This window comes from Stylophora pistillata, chromosome 4 (genome assembly GCF_964205215.1).
Source record: "Stylophora pistillata chromosome 4, jaStyPist1.2, whole genome shotgun sequence".
NCBI lineage: Eukaryota > Metazoa > Cnidaria > Anthozoa > Scleractinia > Pocilloporidae > Stylophora > Stylophora pistillata.
The window spans coordinates 28,148,634-28,170,289 of NC_142522.1; the positions used below are offsets into that span (position 1 = coordinate 28,148,634).

At 39.6% G+C, this 21,656-nt stretch overlaps 4 protein-coding genes and 1 pseudogene across 4 annotated transcripts; 3 read left to right on the top strand and 2 right to left on the bottom strand.

Annotated features, from left to right (window-relative positions):
- The first annotated feature begins 4,578 nt into the window (after window positions 1-4,578).
- On the top strand, window positions 4,579-6,862 carry LOC148733176 (galanin receptor 2b-like). The gene has a single exon (XM_088755921.1). The coding sequence runs from the start codon at window positions 5,037-5,039 to the stop codon at window positions 6,075-6,077; it is 1,041 nt and encodes a 346-aa protein (XP_088612047.1). The 5' UTR covers window positions 4,579-5,036; the 3' UTR covers window positions 6,078-6,862.
- Window positions 6,863-6,921: 59 nt separating this feature from the next.
- LOC148733177 (uncharacterized) lies at window positions 6,922-21,595 on the top strand. Its single transcript, XM_088755928.1, has 2 exons — window positions 6,922-7,471; window positions 19,010-21,595. Exons 1-2 carry the CDS (start codon window positions 7,154-7,156, stop codon window positions 19,037-19,039), a joined length of 348 nt encoding a protein of 115 aa, XP_088612054.1. The 5' UTR covers window positions 6,922-7,153; the 3' UTR covers window positions 19,040-21,595.
- On the top strand, window positions 12,223-14,492 carry LOC111329255 (tachykinin-like peptides receptor 86C). Its single transcript, XM_088755927.1, has one exon. It carries the CDS (start codon window positions 12,422-12,424, stop codon window positions 13,457-13,459), a length of 1,038 nt encoding a protein of 345 aa, XP_088612053.1. The 5' UTR covers window positions 12,223-12,421; the 3' UTR covers window positions 13,460-14,492.
- Window positions 16,964-18,786, bottom strand: LOC111329252 (tachykinin-like peptides receptor 86C). Its single transcript, XM_022933888.2, has 2 exons — window positions 18,172-18,786; window positions 16,964-18,064 (listed from the first exon to the last, which is right to left on the bottom strand). Exon 2 carries the CDS (start codon window positions 18,061-18,063, stop codon window positions 17,026-17,028), a length of 1,038 nt encoding a protein of 345 aa, XP_022789623.2. The 5' UTR covers window position 18,064; window positions 18,172-18,786; the 3' UTR covers window positions 16,964-17,025.
- LOC111329270 (neuromedin-U receptor 1-like) lies at window positions 20,085-21,328 on the bottom strand (annotated as a pseudogene).
- Window positions 21,596-21,656: the final 61 nt, after the last annotated feature.

Here is a 21,656-nt window from a genome sequence, read left to right on the forward strand (position 1 = left end):
GAAAACTTACGGTGATTTCGCAACCATTCTCAAGGACCACTTTGCTCCGAAGAAACTTCTTATCGCAGGACGATACCGATTTCACAACTGCATTCAACTCGAAGAAGAAGGCGTTTCCACTTTCGCCGCTAAGCTCAAACACCTCGCTTCTACCTGACACTTCGGCACACATCTAAATGAAGCTCTACGTGATCGCTTGGTCTGTGGACTTCGAAACAAGGAAATACAGAAAAAGTTGTTAACCAAGGAACACAACTTTGACGAAGCTCTCAAAAAAGTGCTCGGCGCTGAGGCTGCCGAGACGGATGTCGCCGCATTCTCTCGAGAAGACGCCACTCCGATTAACAAGCTCGATTCTGTTTGCCGTCTGACATATCGTCCGCGCAGAACACGCAGGCCTCCATGTGAGGGCCGAGGCAAAAAGCCACTTGACAAGAATCAAAACAACAGCACTTCTGAATGTCTTAGTTGCCGCAAAACAGGCCACGCACGTTCCCAGTGCAAATATAGGAACTATACCAGCCCTTCCTGTGGGAGATCGGGTCATATCACAGATGCATGCAAGTCTAAATCTCAGGAGATCCACACGGTTGAAGAGCCAGAAGCGTCACAACTTGACCCCCCCTTCAAATCCATTTTCTCTCTCTATCTTCAGCATCAATGCACAGAACAATGGCATAGAAGTCCCCGTCGAATTGAACGGAACCCAAATCTTAATGGAATTGGACACCGGCGCTGGAGTTTCAACTATCTCCCAGGAGACTTACAACAGGCATTTCAAGGAGACCCCACTCCAACCGTCTGATACACGCCTGCACACCTAAACAGGGGACCAAGTCCAAGTCTCTGGCCAGTTCCTAGTACAACTCAAGTATCAAAATCAGCGTGTCACTGTGCCACTCCTTGTAGTTAAAGGCTCTGGACTATCACTCTTTCGAAGAAATTGGCTCTTTCCTGTCAACCTGGATTGGAAGAAAATATGTAGCATCCATGTCTCAGACCCTGGCCTCACACCAGAGGTCAAGTCACAATTGCACAACACAGTCCAGTGTCACTCTAATGTCTTCAAGCCTGGCCTTGGTACTATTCAGGGAATCACAGCTAAATTGGAGATGAAGCCGGATGCCCAGCCAAAGTTCAGCAAGGCCCGCCCAGTACCTTACGCTCTCCAGGAAGCAGTAGATGCAGAGTACCACCGACTCGAATCCGAAGGTATTGTGGAAAAGGTCGAATTCAGTGAATGGGCAACACCCATGGTTCATGTTCCCAAGGCGGCTGGCACCACACGGTCATGTGGAGACTATGCTGTTACGGTCAACCCCAACTCAATGTCCCTCAGTATCCAATTCCCCTGCCTGAGGTTGTATTTGTCAAGTTGCGAGGCGGAATACGATTCACCAAGCTTGATTTAAAGAATGCTTATCAGCAACTCCCATTGGATCTTGACAGTCAGCAATTTGTAACCATCAACACACATCGTGGTCTATATCGGTACAAAAGGCTACCGTTTGGTATTACCTCATCCCCAGAAATTTTTCAGCGGACTATGGACATCATTCTTCAAGGTCTGGAGCATGTCGCAGCCATTCAAGATGACATGTACCTCGATAGAAAGGTATCGAAACATCCAAACAGCATGAAGGAAAATATCATCAGGATCCGATGGGAACTCCAAGCGAAAACAAGACGATCTAAGATCGTAAGTCGGGCTACAGGCTTTAAGTTGGACTCCTGTATAAATCTGCCCATTTTAGACGCCTGTTTATGCCCATTTTACGATAGAATTTATTTCCTTGGTCAGCTATGCAACATAGGGTTCTGGAATTCCAATAACTACAAGACTTTGCTACTGAGTAACACATGCATAAAGCCCTACTGAAGAGCATTGTTGACAAGAGCAGTTGTGTTCTTCTCTCAATCTGTTCACTGCAGTTTTTTCATATGTACTAGTCTGCACTCCTCTGAGTTCATAATTGTCACTGAGGGAGTGTATAGTCTAGAAATACTGTACTAAGCCCTGAATACATGGTACTTCTAATAGTACACATGTACCTGAGGGATGGCTTCTAACATATTTGTCTCTTGCATGATAGTCAAATGTCTTATAACTCCCATTATCAGTATGACAGATACTGACACCAACACACTCTATTGTCAGAATAAATGAAGAGTAATTATGTGACAAGAGTGATTCAAAAGCCTTGTCGATAGACATACTGTACAGATATCCCTCAATTATTGAATCACAATGATCTAGATTACCAGTGTAGCTTTCACTATAATTAAGCTGGTAATTTTTCTCAGACAAAGCAATCATCGACGGTGATTCTGTTTGCATTAAATACATCTACCCTGTACATTGTGACAATGTTGAATACAATTGATTACCCTCTCCAAACTTTGTACCAGGTCACTACAGGTATGTATTTCTCTTATCTTCTTATAAATCAAAGCAATCAAACTGATAGCAACACATTGTTTTTCAGCATTTTCACCAAAGTACATAGTAACATCACCTTGACTATATGGTGCCTTGATTGTTAGAGTAGGATCACGAGCGAATCGTCTTCGCACATGGTACTCGATCACCATCGTTAATATTACAACGATTAACAAACATCGCATAACGAGACCTGAATTCTTTTGCATAATAATGTTATTTCTTTTGCAACATCATTCTAATTTTGTACACACAACGCTGATTCGTCACACTTTTGCTGAAAACATGGCGCTACTTTGTCCAATACATCATCTTATCCGACACCACGTTGTTTGGTACCAAACAGACATTCCTGCGCAACAATATGCGAAATAATATACGCACAAAAGCGACAAAACTAATGGAACAAACAAAAACATAACAGCTGATAATGTACTCTGTTTAAGCAAAAACAACAAATGTAAGCTTATCACGATAAAGGTCACATAAATATGACAATTGCGTTTATCTTCACTCTGATAAAAGTCCAGCATGGCATCTTTGTTTTCATTTCCTAGAGTGTGATCACGAGTCACCTTGGTTTTATCAGCAAGTGTTCTTCTGTCACCCTGTCCACATTTAACTCATTTGATTTCTGGTTTGATTCGAGCTGGACCTTCGCTAAATCATCTGATTCTTTTGCTATTTTGAGTTCGCGGAACGACCCGTTTCGAAATATACGCTCATTACACACGCTACCTTTTTAAGTGGGTCTACCGCGAACGGTGTGTTGGTCTGTGAGTTCGAGCGTAGAAAAGATGATACCGTTTGTTAACATAGTCGACCTATTCGCCATCTTCGACATCGTGGAAAGAAGGTCGCGCGGTTATTACGTGTCTGCGGTATTCCCCATTGCACGCGACTGAGCTTTTTAGAGAAACCCGAGGGTAAACCTATAGTCGGTCGCCCGACTAACAAGCAAACTGCTTGAAGCGCGGGAAAACGAGAGCGACCACATCGCGATCGATTTTACTTGAGTTTTAAGTCTGATTTGTCGATCAGGGCAGAGGAAGCTATCATCAAGAGATGATACAACGAAGAAACTATCATCGGGAGCTATGAGAACTCAGTTTTAAAGCCAGAAAACTGTGCTTGGGTGCAGCAAACACGAGTAGTCAATAAAAGTCGTAGTTGGTTTTGTAAGTTTTGCATCCGATTGGTTTAAAAAATAGGTGATTATTCTAGATCAGTCATAGAGCGAAATAAAGCTACACCAAACTATTTCCGGATTACGTTCGATACAGTTAAAAGTTGCACTAAGTAAAGCTTCAACCAGAGAATCGTGGGTGAAAGTTTCTAAAGAAACTGTGCTGCTGCGTGGGTGGGGGTAACAAAGTAATTTGGTCATATCGCTCTGATGAAGGGCTAACGCTCGAAACGTCAGCTTTTTAACTCGTTACGGTGGCGAATTTACAATTTCAACTTAGTTGATGTAACCTATTAGCCAGAGAATCGTGCTTGATGTAACGTCATATTCCTTCGACTAGCAAAAGAGAAATTTCATGGTCATTGGTTTGGAGAAAGAGCTTTCAGATCTTACTGGCGAAAAGGCCTTGAGGGAACTTTACACCTGCTACCTTAAAAGCAAATATTCTGCTAATGGACGCTGTATTTTCAATCGCGATGTCAGAAGACCTTGAGCTGAACTGTCAAAGGCGGATTTTACCGGCCACTAATAATTGATATTATTTGTTTTAGCTAGATTGAATTTTTGAAATTGAACAAGGGAGTTTCTGAAATAAGCTGTTCTATTTTTAATTCACCTGTCAGCTACTTCATTTGAATTTATAAGACACGCTCGTATTTCACGTTAACTATGGCATGCTCAGCCGAGTTCTGATGAAGTTTATTGAACGAATAAGGCTTATAACTGTCTTCCCAATCGTGGAAACACAAATAAAGACAAAACTAATGGAAGCTCGACTGGTAATACCTGTCCCAATCCAAAACAAACGTCATTTCCGAAATGACTTCTATCTTCTATTGTCTTGTTTGTCAGTTATATTGTATGTTAACATATCATACTCTGTGAGTGGTCTTAGAAAGCGTTTGTTTCTGGTTTTCAATTTATTTTAACCCTAAGCCTCAACACAGCCGTTCAAATAATTTCAGGTAATTATTTAAACCCTTTTTATGCTTTCACAATGATATATAGACATAGCATTTGACCTCTTAAAGTATTAAATTGCAACTTTGAAAAATGTGATGATGAAATATTAATTACTTCATTTACACTTTACCGACCCTGTTACATCTCCCGTGTCGCAACACAGAGAAGACATACCTTATTGGTCTCGGCACTTAAAAGCTACTCGATAAAGAAGCGGTAATTTGCATGTTCCCCCGTGTATTCAGCTGACTAGGAACACCACGTGTAGAGGTAGTATATTTAATTGTATTTTTCTCTCGCATTTAACATGTGGAAGCTATCCTCGCGGATCTAAGCAAACCTATGGCGATCTTGCTGCAATCTGATGAATGAGGGAAAAAAGCTATTTATTAGAATCGGAATCTCATTTACTGTTAGAAGCACTGAAAGAGCTACGTTCGATCAAGCATGCCTGGAAGTAATAACACGAGCAGAAATTTTACCGAAGCAACGATTTCAACTCACGATGTGGTTTTCGCCTCCCTGTACTCTTTCATAGTTCTCTTTGGAGTGATAGGAAACTCAATCGTGATCACAATAATTCCCAAAACCCAATCAAATCACACAACAACTAACTATCTGCTAATGAACTTGGCTTTGGCAGACTTATTAACGTTGTTGTTTTGCCCTGGACTGTACGACTTTGCGCTTCAGAACGTTTATCTAAATGGATTCTCGGGAGATCTGATCTGCAAGCTGTTTGCAGGAAATGCAATAGTTCCAATTACCATCAACGTGGCCGTTCTTACGGTTTGCACGATTGCTGTGGAAAGGTATCTGGCGCTTCTCAAACCTTTTCACTCTAATTTGAGAATCAAGGAGGATCGGGTTAAATATTTCATAGCTGGGCTGTGGTTGTTAGGCTTGTTGTCGTGCATCCCAGATATTCAAGCCAATACGTACAACGTCACTTCGACTTATTCAAAATATCCCTGCAAACGTCCATGGAGTCTAGATGAATACTTCCTTCACAAGCCCTTTATCATCTTCACGTGTGCTGGTTTTGGTGTGGTGAGTTTTGTTATCCTTCTATTCTGCTATTTTGAAATCATCCGTGGCTTATATTTCACAAAAACAATTTTTTCCGAGTCGTCTGTCACTGGCAGCCGTGAAAAACAAGAAAAAAAACGACTGGCTAAACTTCTCATTTGGCTCACCATTATATTCGCCCTCTGCTCGCTGCCATTTGCTGTATTTTTCATATTTTTGATATCTTCTAAGCAAGCATTCGTCCAGGATAATTACAATACTCTTCATCTACTTCACAGACTATGTCGTTTTTGCCTTTTTTCGAACTCCTTTTTCAATCCATTACTTTACGCCTTGCAAAGTTCCAATTTTAGGGACGGTTTCAAGAGAATCTTCCAAAGCTGCATGCTCTTTAGAGCCTTAAGAAGAACATCTCAGAAATCTTACTGTGTGGAACTAGGTGGACTTGCTAAGCTGTGAGGTTAGAGAAACAGTTTTGTGCCCTCAATTAGGTACCACTGTCGCAACACTTGAAACAATCACCATACTCATACAGAAGGACTAAAAATCGCCCACTATAACAAGCTCCGCCGTAAATAAGAACTGATCCCTGCCATTATTCATGGAGGATTATTTCATTCGCATGTTCTCGAGGATAATTACAAAAAACTTCTATCTTTACGATGCCGAAATATAAAACTATTACTTAAGGTCTTATTTCCACACAGTTGATTCCAAATCCTAATCAGCAGAACTTTTATTTAATCTTAATTGTAATTTTCATGGCCTCACTAATCATCGTAATGATATTTAGCTAGGTTGGCAACGGGTACTTTAAACTTTAATGAAATACTCCCAAAACAGGTTTTTCGGTACCTATTTGCAAATATGAATGCTAACTATATCTGACAATCTATTGTTAAATTCTAAATTCTAATACCTTGTTTATTATCTTTTAAAATTCCCCTGCATTAATAAACATTTGCTATTGTCTGTCTAGACGGCTTGCTCACTATGTCTAAAATACTATGGAAATCATTTACGCCTTTTAATTTTTTTCTGCCAGTGGCAAGACACACTGAAAAAGGTACCTCAGTGGTCTAACCAGCAACACAATACATCTCATATTTACATATCACTGCTGGAGATCCAGAGATAATAGGCCTTTCTGTTGATAGTCTTGAGACAGCCAATAAAAAACAAATGTTAAAAGGCTAATATTCCTCTTTTTCCATAAAGAATAAATTAACCTCATTTATGTGGAATGAGAATGCGTCTAGTTTTTCTCCTGTTTTGTATTGCGTATTAAACTGCAAGTGGAGAAGGGAAAATGAGAAGGGGCATCATTTAAAAGGATATTTATACTTATAAAGCGAAGAAGTGAATCCCGATTTCAGTCGCACAGAGCGACAAGAACTGCACTTTTTGAAAGTTGATTAACCGAGGAGACACCATTTCATTTAAATGTTACCCACTAGCTGCCTCGTCCCCAGTCGCTCGCTCGCGATTATTTTGGGGACATTCTAGTTAATTATTAAGAAAAGGCGAAAGGAGTGATGGGAAGGGGAGAGAAGGCGAAGCGACTGGCAAATCCTGTATCCAAGATGGCGGAAGCATTAATGGCGGATTTCCCGGAACTTCCTAGACCGGTCCACAAGGCTCAGTTAAGTATGAAAAAAATCATCTCTCCGGAGCAAAATTGCCGTCAGAATGTGATATTTTTTGAAGAAAGTGGATTGGGTCAGCATTACAGGGTGATTCATGAGAAATATGCAACTGCGGAGGTAGTCGCGAAGGCACGAACTAAGACGTGGGAAATTTATGGCCGCGAAACGTTACACTTCATCTCCACCATCTCTGAATGGAAATCGAAGGTGAGTATATAAGTTATAACTTATAACGCATCCAAACTTAAATTAGGCGAGCCAAATTTGCGAGAAAATGATGAAAGCGGTGACTGTATTAATACTATTTATCAAAGTTCATGGGGTTGATGCGGTCGGTTTAGCAAGAGACTTTTTTATTCGGAATATTGCCATTGCAGACTGCAGACTGCGGGGGAAGCATTATTAAACACCACTGCGGGACTGCGGTGGCCTCAAGTAAGACATATTTTAGCCGGGTATTGTAATATGTGACCAACTTACCTTCACTCGATAACTCATGAATCATGGGGTTGACGCAGTCGGTTTAGCAAGAGACTTGTTTATTCGGAATATTGCCACTGCAGACTGCAGACTGCGGGGAAAGCATTATTAAACACTACTGCGGGACTGCTGTGGCCTCAAGTAAGACATATTTTAGCCGGGTATTGTAATATGTGACCAACTTACCTTCAATCGATAACTCTCCGATGGAAACTTTTAAATCACTAAGAGTATCATCAAAAAAATCTTCAGTTGATGGAAGGCGTGCTTCGTCTTCAAAAAAATCTGCCTTTCTCGCTGTCTGAACCGATTTACAAATTTTCGAAAGATTTCGCATATATTCGACACAGGATTTCGCAGGCTTTCCCCCTTCCTCTCTCTTCCCTTTCCATCGCTCCCTTCGCTCCCCCAAAATATTCGATCGCGAGCGAATGGGGACGAAACAGCTTTTTCTTGGGAAAGCCTGTGGAGGAGGCAGACCCACTAGTACTGCGTCAGGTTTACCGGATACTCTGTCGGTGTGTAATGGGGCACTGGGAGAGTAAAGTGTCTTGTCAATGAACACAACATAATCGTAGCTCGTATTTAGATCATCTGGCGCACTGATGACTACTGGCACCACCATGATGAATCTCAACGAATGGACGAAGTGGATATCAACATTATGAATGTAACTTTGATTTATCCAGAAAGAGAATGATTCGTTTTTTTCTCTACTGGAATCACTCGGATCACTGACGGAGCAACTTCTTCGCATAAAAACTATGGTAAAAGATCTCCGTTAACCTTGGTTATAACAATATTCATGCAGACAACAAGATATTGTCATACAACACAGCTTAACGAGCTGCTGTTAACAAGAGAACATGACATGTTGATGTTCCGCCGACATGATAACTGTGACGTGGAGAGACAAAAACATTTTGTAACTCTTTTTTCTTAAGTATTTCTCCCTTGAATCGCAATTGAACAGATCATCTTTTTCAAACAGAATGAAACCATTCTATCCATATCTATTTGCAAAAGCGACGGAAAAAGCTATTTTTGCGGAATTATCTACTGCGTTAGGAATATCTCTGCGCTCGCTGGTTCAACAAACACTTAGGACTGTATCTGCCGTTTTCTTCACTTTATTGCAGTCATACTTTCGCTCATCACAACCGTTCTAATCATTCCCCCTTTATGTTACAGAGTGCCCTAGTTTTATTGCTATCACACGTAAACGCCCTAGATACGTAGATCTGACTGCAAACCTAAACTGTCAAATATTCATCATTGTTTCTTTGTGATCTAAGACTTGTGCACGACACTTATTTTCTTAGCGTTGACTGCTTTACCTTCAGAGTCGACATCAAAATGACAGATTATAATCCGATTACAATCTTTAATGACCACTAGTGATTTGTGGCAGGAAACAAAAGACCACAAATGCTATTCGATATGGATGTGGTTGGAATACGCAATACACGTTTCTGCATGCAAGCGCACCAGAATTATGTCGGAAAACTATAGTTCCACGCGCGACACGTGACACGCGTAAGGATCTGGTGACAACTTCTTAGACACGTGCATGATTTAGAAATTATGTAAGCACAACGAAGCGATTAAGTAACAAGCTGGCAACAGTGTAATTGTGGAAATCTTGAAATCTTGTAATACGATCGTAGTTATTGTGAAATGTTAGAGCGACAGTGTGAACAAGAAAAAGAGCGAACAACGATTGTAAGCGAACGTGTGTTAAGATTGTGAGCGAACAGAAGGAAACAAAGAACGTTATCCAGTCCTCAGATTGTGAGTGGAAATAATTCGAACAAATTACAAGAAAACGTGCGTGAACCTTATCTAAAAAACATACTGCAGGAAAGGATACTTCAGCTTGTCACGACAGCTGTTCCTCCAGGCATAGGGTAAAATAGGGACTGGACTGGACTATTTTTTGGACCATTGTTTTAGACCATTGAGTTTGGACCATTTTTTTGGACCATTTTATAAGGGGGAAGCACACCATTAGTACTCAGGGAGGGGTGGGTGCAGTCTATAAGTATTAAGGGAGGGGTGGGAGGCAGACTGTTACCACTCGGGGAAGGGCGGGAGGTGGTTGTAATTGTCACTACTTGTTAATGTAGCTTTAACTCGATTGTACAAATTGTTTTAATCGGTCTTAAACCGGTTGCTATAATGATGGAATACGAGTGTTTTGATTTACTGCCATTCGGTCCTAATGTTCAGGTTTAGATCTCCTCGAATTATTGCTTTGCCTCGATAAAATACAAGCAGGCGAAGCCTTTCAACATTTTTTTACCGCTTTTTCTCAAGGCAGTGATTGATATCGCCGAGGGACTTGAATTTTTGCATTCAAGGAATGTGGTACACAGTGAATGTCTATTTCGGTAGCCTTATATGGTTTGTCCCGCGCTCAACGTTGGACGTCTGCGCGTGAACTAATGTTCTCTTCGAAATGTGAAAAAAAATTTTTTCGAGGTTTGCGTTTTCGAGGTCTGCGGTCTGCGTTTTCGAGGTCTGTGTTTTCGAGACACCCGAGAGACGGTTGTTTTGTACGACTGTACCAACAATGATCTTTTATAGTAAACGTATAAACGTTAAAATTGCGATAGCGCTTGTGAATTCTGTATGCGGTTAAGTCAAGGGCTAAGGACCGGAAATTCCGTGATCTCGTCTGATAACATCAGTGACAAAGGAAGATGGATAAATCTGGTAATTACATACTGTATACACAAAGGAAAACTGATGGTGCACAAGTCGCCTCAAAAGGCACACGCATAACCTATGCCAGACTAGCAACTCAACAGTGGAGGATCGTAAACGCGATATATTCAATAAAAATTAAAGTCCAGTGTCTACGTGGCAGTTTTACTTTCGCTGACAAAAACATTAAACAAACGCCGCGGCCCAGCGCAACAATTTTGATATACAAAAAGTCAGTCGAAAAACCGATTAAAATAATTTGCACGATCAAGTAAAAGCTCCATAAAGCAGTAGTGTTTACAATTACAAACACCTCCCACCCTCCCTGAGTACTTATTGACCGCACCCAACCCTCCCTGAGTACTAACGGTGTGTTTCCCCCCTTATAAAATGGTCCAAAAAATGGTCCAAAGAAAAGGGTCCAAAAAATGGTCCAAACAAAATGGTCCAAAAATGGTGAAAAAAATAGTCCAGTCCAGTCGTCGGTTTTTTTCACGGGAAAAATTTTGTTTGGGTTTATTACCGTGACCACAAAATCCGAGAAAATGAAATCTATGGTTTTTTTTTTCTTCATAAGGGTTTGCACAGTCATGACAGAGAAACATTCGCAAATTAGCACTTTTGCGGGTGGAATGACATAGTGGCAGGTGGTGTACAATTAAAAATTCATAATTAAGGTTATGAATAATTTTACGATGCGAGCGATTCTAAATGAAAAACAGCACAGTCAAATTTTCGTCAAAATCAAAGCTTCTAGACATTTCATGCTGTTTGTTTATTTTGGAACGGTTTTTCACTTAACTCCATTGTATTTTCCATTGTGTGTGGGAAACTTGACTCCCAATTGAAAATGTCTATTCCTCTCAGACTGGTTTTTTTCAAATTTGTTAATTTTAAGTACAAGTTCTGAGAATTAACGGAGAATTTCAGAGACTTATCATGGACATGAAATTAAAATAAATTTTATGTTTATAAAATAGCCGAGAAACCGACCCGTTTTGTTTCGTATTTAGTACGTGCGAAGAAACTATATAAATACTTCATAATTCTTAAGATGGGCGAGTATTGACAGAAACAAGCTGCTATCATGATCTTTGGTGGATAAATCATCCGGCCATGATGTTACAGATTAGTGTGAAACGATAATACCGTGAGCACAATTATTTTTACGCACTGTTTGCGTATACAGAAAAACCGGGATGTCCACTTTAAAACCATCAGGAAATGATTTCTTAACCCTTTAGATCCAGATGATGCCATTGGCTCACGTCAAGAGCTTATAAACATTCTCTTGCTTACGTTTAAGAATAATTTTTTAACCTGGAAATGTCGGTCAATGCTATTCTTGGCTACTCCTCAATTTTAAATATGCCGAACTGATCGACCAAATTGAAAGCTAATAGGGACCTTAAGCAGTCAGGACGGCAACGCCAAGGAAGACTCCGATTAAAAAATGAATTTCTACTCTTAGTTAGAATTTCAAACATAGCTGCAGGAGCTTACTGTCTCATATGGCGCCACGGCTCAACTTCAGCATGACGTATAAAAGTAGCGTTGAGCTCTAAATGGAAATTATAATAATTTGCCGCCACGGTTTCGGTTCTCAGACGACGTAAATTTTGGCGATTTCAGGTTGTTGTTTTGCATAGGACGGCTAAAAAATGTACAAAGTTTCAAAACGCACGTGCTGAGCTATTGTTCTGCCAATCAGATCTCTTGTTTTTCCACGTCCTCGTTGCTGTCGCCGTCGTGTTTGCTTTAGGTCCCTAATATATTAAAAAATTCGATTCACCTGTAACATCTCGGAAACAAAGAATTTACACAGCTGAACTTTCGAAATCGTGTGTGAAGAAAAGGCATTCTTTAACAATCACTTCGCTTGTTGAAAGCCATTGTGAATCGTAGAAAAAGCATTTAAAGCCAGTGGGAATGTTAAATGACATTTGGAGGGTTTTTCCTCTCTGATAAGCGATGAGTTCCGGAAATAGTGAAACTAATTTTACCATCGACGAAAGAATTGTCGACGGCGTTGCCTCTGAAAACATCGTTTTCGCAACGATTTACTCAATCATTGTGTTTTTTGGTGTGATTGGCAACGGTGTTGTGATCGCCATCGTGTGTAAAACGCGATCCATGCATACAACAACAAACTATTTGCTGGTGAACTTAGCCCTGGCCGATTTACTGTCACTGTTGTTCTGTCCGGGCTTTTATGATTTCTCTTTACATAACGTAAGACTGAGTCAAACCACTGGGGATTTCATTTGCAAGGTGTTTGCAGGAAATGCTGTGCTCTCTGTCACTGTTCTAGAGTCTATTTTCACATTGACGGTCATAGCTGTGGAAAGGTACTTTTCTCTCGTGAAACCATTTAACACAAATGCAAGACTTGGTAAAGGAAACGTCCGTCATGCAATTGTCGCAACGTGGGTATCAGCGTTGCTACTATGTTTACCAGGATTTTTATCGAACGACTACGATCCAGAGGCTAGAGCATATCCTTGTAATCGACCATGGACTCTCGATCGACTCACGCCGTATAAAAGGACGTATATAATTGTATTTTGCAGTCTGTTTATTGTGATGCCCACAGTTGTGATTCTGTTTTGTTACTGCTCTGTTTTCTATGGAATACACTTTAAGAGAAACATCTGTTGTGAAAACTCCGCTGAAAGTGGAGAAGCGGAAAAATCCAAGAAACACCTTTTAAAGTTACTTGTCTCTCTCGCTGTAGCTTTTGCTGTTTGTTGCATTCCGTTTGCAGTGTTCTTTATTTACGTCTCCCTTATCTCAAAGAGTACACTGAAACAAAATTACTACTCTCTTCACCTTGTACACCGAGTGGTTCGCTTTTTTCTTATTCTCAACTCTTTTATCAATCCTGTCCTTTACGCAGCGCAAAGTTCTAACTACAGACAAGGACTGAGGAGAATTAGCCGACGCTTTTTAAAAACACGTTCAAACAGAATGGCAGAAAATAATCAAGAACATTTAGAACTCGGCGAATAGCAGAAATTTCTTGCACTTGTAGAAGTAACCTGAGTTTAGAGTTTTTTTGTTAAATTTATGCTGCTTTAGTAGTAAAAACCATCGCAAAGATATGGAAGCTCAATATTGCTATCTTTCGCACCCAATTTCTTCAATTAACATTGATAAAGACGATTAAATCTGAGGATATGCATTGGTGAAGGGAACAAGGAAGATCAATTTTTCCCTCTCGAGGAAGTTGTTCGAAAATACACAAATGTGAAAGCTGATTTTCCTTTCATCTCAACGTCATTGTGATAGTCATGGCAACTAAATGAACTCGAGATTGCTCAAATGACTCTTTATTTGGCTTATGAGAACAAGGAAATTATACATAGAAGATTCAAATTTATCAATCGATTATTCACTCAAGGGTAAGTGCAAGTGACGCTGTGGACTTGCAGGTGAATTTTCCAGAATATGGTGATTGGCAGGTGAATATTCAGTACGCACTAAGGCCTTCAGACTCAGAGGTTTGACAGAATATTTGACGACCTCCGCCCGGCGGTATTAGATTACAGTCTATCTAAGTCGACTGTGGATGATGTTAAGACGATTCTCGAGTGAAAATGTAAACAACTTTGTTTTTTATTTATTTATTTATTTTTTTTTAGCAGATAACACTTCAGAACTGAATCATGAATATTCCGATGGCATATTTTGGAGCACTTTATGCTTTCCGCAGCGTTAGCGCCAAGCATACCTGGCGCCTTTAATCCCATTCGGATCGGCAGCGTGGTTTTGAAATGATTAATGATGATTAATGATTGCAACGACCTTTGTGCGAAAATTGAACCGATTTGTAATGTTATTAGAGAGTAGGCATGATAGGTTTCAATCTATCTGGAGCACCTATTCTATTCAGATATTCGTGGTGTCTGATTCCGTTTAGAAAAGCGTGTTTATTTAATATTTTTAAGGTTCAGCTATTGTTTAAAATCATAAATCCAACGTTACCTTTAAATTTTCTTAAAATTGGTATGGTGAACCGCACTAAAGAATTTCTTTTACATGAGCAGGAGTGGAAGAAGTTAGTAGGAGAGAGATAAGAAATTTGCGAAACGATAAATCTAAAGCAATCATGTGCTGCTTTCGACATTCATTTCAAAGTGAATATGAGATTGCAACAATACTGTCTATTCACATGGAAGCATCCTGCAGAAGTGTTTTGTTCAGGAAAGGCAAAAGAAGACTACTTACAGGTTCCAATGTGACAACTCAGTTCAGCCCAATGTTTGGCAGAAAAATGACAAATCATCCTCTTTCGCTTCGTACCAAGAAGTTTGTTTTTCAAGTCAAGTTTCGATTAATAGCCTATTTCCGAATTACCCTTGGCCTCATTTTCAAAACGAGTCGTGGTGCTCATCCTTTCATATGATAGTAAGTTTTCATTCACATGCAAATTAAACTCATTTTCAGAAGAATGGTTGGGCACCAGGCCTCGTTTTGAAAAAGAGGCCAAGGGTAATTCGGAAATGGGCTATCGAGTTTGGAACTAATTCAAAATTGATCTTTTTTCCCCCTTTGCTGTGCCTTGCTACTGGCTTTCGAAACTGCCATTCCCTTACCTACACACTTCATTCAGTGGAAGATTTAATATCAAACCAAATTTGAATTAAAGCACGTACAAATGCGTGGCTTTTAAAATTTTAAAGATCAGAAGAACAAATATAAAAGTAATTAAAATTAAAAGTAGAAATAAAGCGAAAAAGTAATAGCAACCTTAACGTATATTTCAGAAGCTTTTAGGATCGTAAGTATGAAATTGTTTTTGTTTCAGTCTTATTCCCCGAGATAATTTGCATTTAAAAACCAAACTGCAAGACCAAAACTAAGAGCGAATTCGTCATTACTCATTCTTCATTTTCTAAGCTCAAAGCCCAGTCACGTACACTCAGTTTTAGTTTTCATTGCTCACTTTTGGTACCACCCTTATCCTGATAGGCTAATATATATTTTCTGTGGTTTCACGATACCTCTTCTAAATAGTGGTATCTTTTAATCCACAGAAATAAGAACCATTCGCAGATCATCTTTAGGATAATTGGCTTCGTAATACCCACTGCGGGTCGATACCTATAAAGAGGCGCAAACTTAGCGGGAGTCGAGCGAAGTCATCAGGTGGAAAAAGTAAAACGTTGGTGCTATTTTTGCCTGCACATCGAATAAAAGAAAGCGGAATGACTGCCACACATAAAAGCGATCAATAGGAGACGGCCCCCATAGGGAAATTTAGCTCGAAAGCTTATAGAAAGCAAAATCATCTTGGAGATTTAGTCATCTCAGTGATCGCAGATTAACTTTGATAACATAAGATGACATAAATTCAACTCAGTAGTGTTAAGAATGATGACATTCTACAGTTAGCAAAGATTAGCGATTGTTGACCTGTCGACGAAAGCCAAACAATCCGTAGTTATATATATTAGTTGTTAGAATTTAGAAAGCATCCAAAATTTCCGAGAATCTTCATCGGTATTGAATCTCTTCCAATGGACGATTGTGCGTCTCCATAAATTGTCAATAGGTTGATGACCAACTCTTCAGCAATCTTACGACTGGCAGTTTAATTCACTAAAACTTGACAAATCGACGGTGGTTTGACGTGGTCTGTACTCATGTTGACAACGATATTCTATCATCACAATGGTCAAAATGTTGTGGATTCGCGAAGCGAAGCCGACTGGGTCCGCAGACTACGATTAACCACTTTCGATTTATTTTTTTATCACAATATCGAAGTCAAAAAACAAAAAAAAAAAACTGATTCTTTCAGTAAGTGACACGTCGCGTGATACTTTGACGCGAGCAGCGTTGTCTGTACTCTTATCGACAACGGAAAACTGGCCAATCAGATTGCGACATTACTGCCAATTGCGGTAAAAATTATCATTTATATAGGTGATATTCTATTTTGGGTCTGATTGTAATCTCTTTGAATGTTTCTGGCGATTAGCGTCAAGGGTTTTTGAGAACACAGTCTTCTATTTCGTGATAATCCTACAAAAAAAAAAAAATCAAATTTAACCATTTTGTTCTCACTTGTCAGAGGTATATCCAGGGGGTTAGTGCTCTGACGAAGGGCTGACACTCAAGATGTCAGCTTTTTAACTCTTTAAGGTGGCCAATTTACAATTTCAGTTTAGTTGATAAAACCAAATTACAGAGGTATATTCAGTTCGCTTCAAAAACATCAGGCGTATACTTGCGACTGAGTTCAAAATGAACCATATTCTTCACTATCCTCATAGAATGCCTTTGACCGATTGTTGATCTTAAGAATAAGAAGGTCCCTTTTCACATGTGGGCTTAGTCTATGACTCAACACACCCTAAACAGGTTACAGTTTATAAGTTACAGTTTATTCATCTTCCAGAACCTTTAATTATGAAGTCGAAACGGTTCGGCGAATAGGTTTCGAATCGCCTTCGGATTCCGTTTTCCTTCTCCGTCTTTCTTTCTGTTCGTCAAGCAAGAATAAAGATGTTTTCTACGAAACACGCTCGTGACAAATGTGTCACTGACCTTTCTTTATTGTTACAATTGTTTCACACGGCTGTTTCGTAATATATTCTATGTTTCTCCTCTCTGGCTCTGACTGCAGCATCGTTTTCTGTGTTACGTGCGTTGTTTTTGGGGCAAAGTTTCTGAAACAGAACTTCTCTGTAGTTTTTGCTTTGAGCAGCGTAAAGAAGGGGGTTTACGAATGAGTTGGAAAATGTCAAAAAACGAACGATTCTGTGTGTCAGATACAACGTTTTAAAACTTTGCTCTAAATGGTTTGGGGCGAGTGCAGTGACATAGAAAAAGAAAACCGCAAATGGCAGACAGAGTGTGCAAAATGCCAAAGCTAACGAGATAAGAAGCTTTAAGAGTCTTTTCATATTCCGTTTGCTAGCGGGATCTTCATCCGGTTTACCTGCGCTTGACTTGAGCGCTGCGGAACTCGAAATATAGCAAAAACAAAGCAAGACTGAAGGCAGAACGATTAAAGCGACAGAATGACTAAGGATGTAAGCTTTGACGTTCAATTTCTGATGCGTAACTGTCCAGGGACGCGTGCATGGATACCGCCATGGCGACAGAACGTCTTCGTTATTTTCCTTCGTCCACAGTATATCGGGAAGGCTTGAAAAAGCAGCTGTCACCCAAATAACCACAATAATAAAGTTCACTTTCTTTTTCGTCAGCACCCAACGTTTGTTAAAAGGTTTAACAATACCGAGGTAGCGCTCCACCGCAATGGCACACAGAGTCAACACAGAGGCATCGAAAGAGACACAAACGATTGCATTTCCTGCAATAAACTTGCAAAAGATGTCATCCAATCTGTCAGAGCCCAATCGAAGATTGTGTAATGCAAAGTCGTAGAAACCCGGACAAAATAATAACGTTAGGAAATCGGCTACAGCCAAGTTCATCAACAGGTAGTTTGTTGTTGTGTGCATGGTTCGCGTTTTCCGTACAATAGATACGATCATGCCATTCGTTATGACGCCAAAAAACACAATAAACGAGTACAACGTTGCAAAAACGATGTCATGAGTAGTAATGAGTAGAGAGGCGTTGATGTTGCTTTCGTTCATTCTGAAAATAAAACCTGCGTTAGCTTCCTCTGATCAATTATCAGTCTTAATTAAACCATTGGAAATTTCATCCAGCATGCACGGGTTTTAAATGTTTTTTAGTCATACCTTGCGTTTAGTTCACCGCAAAACCGATATCATGCGGATTCTTTAACAATTCCTGCAGCAGCATTTGAAATGAATTGTGGTAAGGAAGAGGTTGCCAACAAGTGAGTCGGAAAGTCTCTCGAACTCTTGATTATAAGAATACAGAATAGCGTGGTAGTTGTGCATTTTAATTTGTCTGGATGTCATTTATTCCATTCTTACACTTCCCCAGTCTTATTGGCTTTAAATTCCCACCGAATAATTGAGCAATATGTTTTGACATGTAAGAGTCTCAGTATGACGATGGTTTTTACGATTAATGGCTAAAATTTTGGCCATTTTACGGCTTACGGTTAATTTCTTTCCATTGTTTTTAAAAAGGAGAATTTTAAGGGTAAAACGGCTAATTTTTTTTTGCAGTTAAATAATTATCAGTTAACCCCGCGGAGACCCTCATATTTAAGAAAAGATGATTGCTCACCATAGCACCGGTAAATCGCGATTAAAGTTCTCAAGAGTCATCGCAATATATCATTATTCGACACGTTCTTTATCTTTTAGAATGATTTCTAGTGAATAAACCACTAGCTGACAAACGGCTTTTTTTCGGCACAGAGTTAAGTCGCTAGCTATGCTAATTTTAATTAGGATAAAAAATGATTATTTTTATTCACATTAAAAATGGCATAATTTACTTGGAGCAAAGGTGGTGCAGATCGGTTTACACTGCGAATATTCGATGAATTTTTATCTCACACTAAAGACTTAGTAAACTGATTCTTTTGTCATTTTTTCTACTTTTTAAACTTTGGGTAGTCCCAATAGATGTGAAGTTACTTTATTTCACTTCTCTTCACAGAGACTGTCAGCAAGATGTTTATCTGGATGACGTGTATCCTAGAGGTCCATTGGGCAACCAGCCCTAACCTTTCTTTTTAGCACGACATAAGACGGTGCAGTAGTAGAGGATGAGGTGCAAAAACTAGGGAGATTTGGGTCGGGTTGTTTATTTATTCTCCTCCTTGGGCAATCCGATCACGACCTTTTAGCAAGACCATGTCAGTGGGTATAGTTATGGCGAGGAAAATAGCGGAGTGGGAAAATTGTTTTAACTGTCATGTTTAATAAGGGGTAGAGAAATTTTGTGTTCTGATCAGTATATTAGTCGAACGAATCAGGCGAGAAATGCGCTTCAGACAGTCCCGTAACAGGAATTTGTAATATCTTTGAAACACCAGCGGACCTATATTAGGCAAAACACGTAAAATGCACGAAACTTCATTGTATTCCCAAAGCAGTAAATTATCGTTCCTATCCTGCGCAATTTTTTTTTCAGGCGAGATCGACTTAAATGTGGGGACTTTTGGCACCAATTCGCCAAATTTTACCGCTTCAATCCACTTTTGCGCCTTTTGCTGGGGACAATTCTGCAAAATTCACGATCTTGAGAAATTCATGATAGCATTTCTGGGACCCTGCTATTTTATTTATTACACCCATTAGAAGGCTCGTCAAATGCGTCACGATTTACACTCATCTGTGAACAGTTTGATAACAGTCTACTTAATTCTTGCTTTGCCTTGTTACAACAGCAAACTGATGATGTGAAAATTGATTTGAATATCTCCATATTTAACTGTTAAAAATCATTCGTGATTAACAACTTAGTAAAATAAAATGCCCTTCTCCGATAACACTGTGTAAATTCGTATTCATGAGGCAGCGCAGTAATGATCGTATAGAGGGGAATAATTAGGTAACATATTTTGCCTTATTTACCCAAATGTTCAGCTATGATAATTGTCAAGAATTGAAACTGGTGAGTAGATGCAAATTCCCGGAGGTGACCACGAACCGGGGGGAAAAGCGTCACAGAAGCTTGACTTTGGTTACTTAATCACCAGAGTTTCGATTGTAATTTTCCCGAAGAATAATTGTTCTCTTTCACTCAACTTGACATTTATTACGAAATGTTCTTTGCTGTGTAATGTTGCCAGTGTGCTCCTCGATGCTGTACACCAATTAGTAAGGCCTTGTGTAGAATTTGTTACCAAAGAATTGCGGCAAATCAACCTGGAGCTAAAATCAATTTACATCCATCACGATAGTTCGAGGTTTGTAGCGTATACAAAATAGGATTTAGGAAAGAATTAGAAAAAAGTAGAAAGAGTGATGCTTTGTGAATCCAATTCAATGTGCTGCAGTTTTTTTGGACCGTTTCATTATCCAAGGAAATAAGTAAGAGGAAATATATATGAAATGGCAGTGAACAGAAGGAAAAGGCAACAGCCAGCCAGATCAGAGGTCGACTGAGCTAGCTGCTTCTTTGTTTTTCTGTCTGCTTCTGTGTCCGATGACTTAGAGCAAATTGTGTTCGTAAAGTACAATCCACGGATGATTTCAAAGTAACAGATAAACATTATCATAGAACTAACAAAGCCAAAACAAACAACACTGAATGTAATGAAGGACTTGTGAAGGAAATACTCGTCTAAACTCCGAGGGCGTTTGCACGGATACGTGGAAGACGAGATGTTGTATGTATTGGCTTGAATATATGGGATACAGGATAGCCGGGCAAGCAACCACAGCACGGAACTCATATATTTTACTTGATCTTCATACATCCTCGAGTTGACTTTAAAAGGCTTTAGAAGAGCCAAATACCGCTACACAGCAATCGTACAGACATTTAGGACGGCGACATTGATGGTGATTGGAACAACAGCATTTCCCACAAACAACTTGCGGATCAAATCCCCCGTAATCCCTTTCAGCTGCAGGTTGACGTTAGATAAAGCAAAGTCGTACTGCACATCCCAGGACACAGAATGAAAGTCAGGAGATCAGCCACAGCTAATTTCAAGAGAAGATAGTTTGTTGATGTGTGCGTTGAAAGCGTTCTTCGCACTATGGTTATCACGATAGCATCACTGACAACACCGAAAACAGCAATGAATGTGTAAAAAGTCGCTAAAAGAACGTCTTGTGCTGTGCCGGGTGCCAGCTGATGATTGTAGGTCTTTTTTGTTGTTACCTCCCATTTCTCTCGTTTTCTTCTTTCTCGCTGTACTTTCGTGATACCAACCCGTTTGCTTACTTGCAATTGACAGATGTTTACTCTAAAGAAACTAATAAAACCAAAGAATGGGTCTAAACATTCCAAATGACAGTTTAAATTGAAAGCATTTTATTTCACGAAACAAATTTGGGAGCTTTGAATTGACGTTTGATAGTTACAGTATCTTTTTTGATAGTTGGTTGTACGGTATTAGCTTCAAAGGTACGTTCCTTAGTGGGAGAAACTCTTAAAACAAATGTGATCTTGGCCGGCTCTGATAGGCACTGTTCTGAGGCATTCAAATGTCAGCGAAATTTTCCGTTACAAGAAAAAGATTTACACCGACATGTTGTCTATTAAAGATGCAAAAAATGGTCATAACAATTTATTTCTGAGATGGCATTTCAATTATCAAATAGCTCCACAGGAATATATTCGTGCCATT

Bases quoted from the DNA above. Each gene is read 5' to 3' on its own strand.
- LOC111329255 (XM_088755927.1), top strand. From the start codon at position 12,422: ATGAGTTCCGGAAATAGTGAAACTAATTTTACCATCGACGAAAGAATT.
- LOC148733177 (XM_088755928.1), top strand. From the start codon at position 7,154: ATGGGAAGGGGAGAGAAGGCGAAGCGACTGGCAAATCCTGTATCCAAG. The intron at 7,472-19,009 runs GTGAGTATATAA...TTCTCTTCACAG, and splicing joins TCTCTGAATGGAAATCGAAG to AGACTGTCAGCAAGATGTTT.
- LOC148733176 (XM_088755921.1), top strand. From the start codon at position 5,037: ATGCCTGGAAGTAATAACACGAGCAGAAATTTTACCGAAGCAACGATT.
- LOC111329252 (XM_022933888.2), bottom strand. From the start codon at position 18,063: ATGAACGAAAGCAACATCAACGCCTCTCTACTCATTACTACTCATGAC.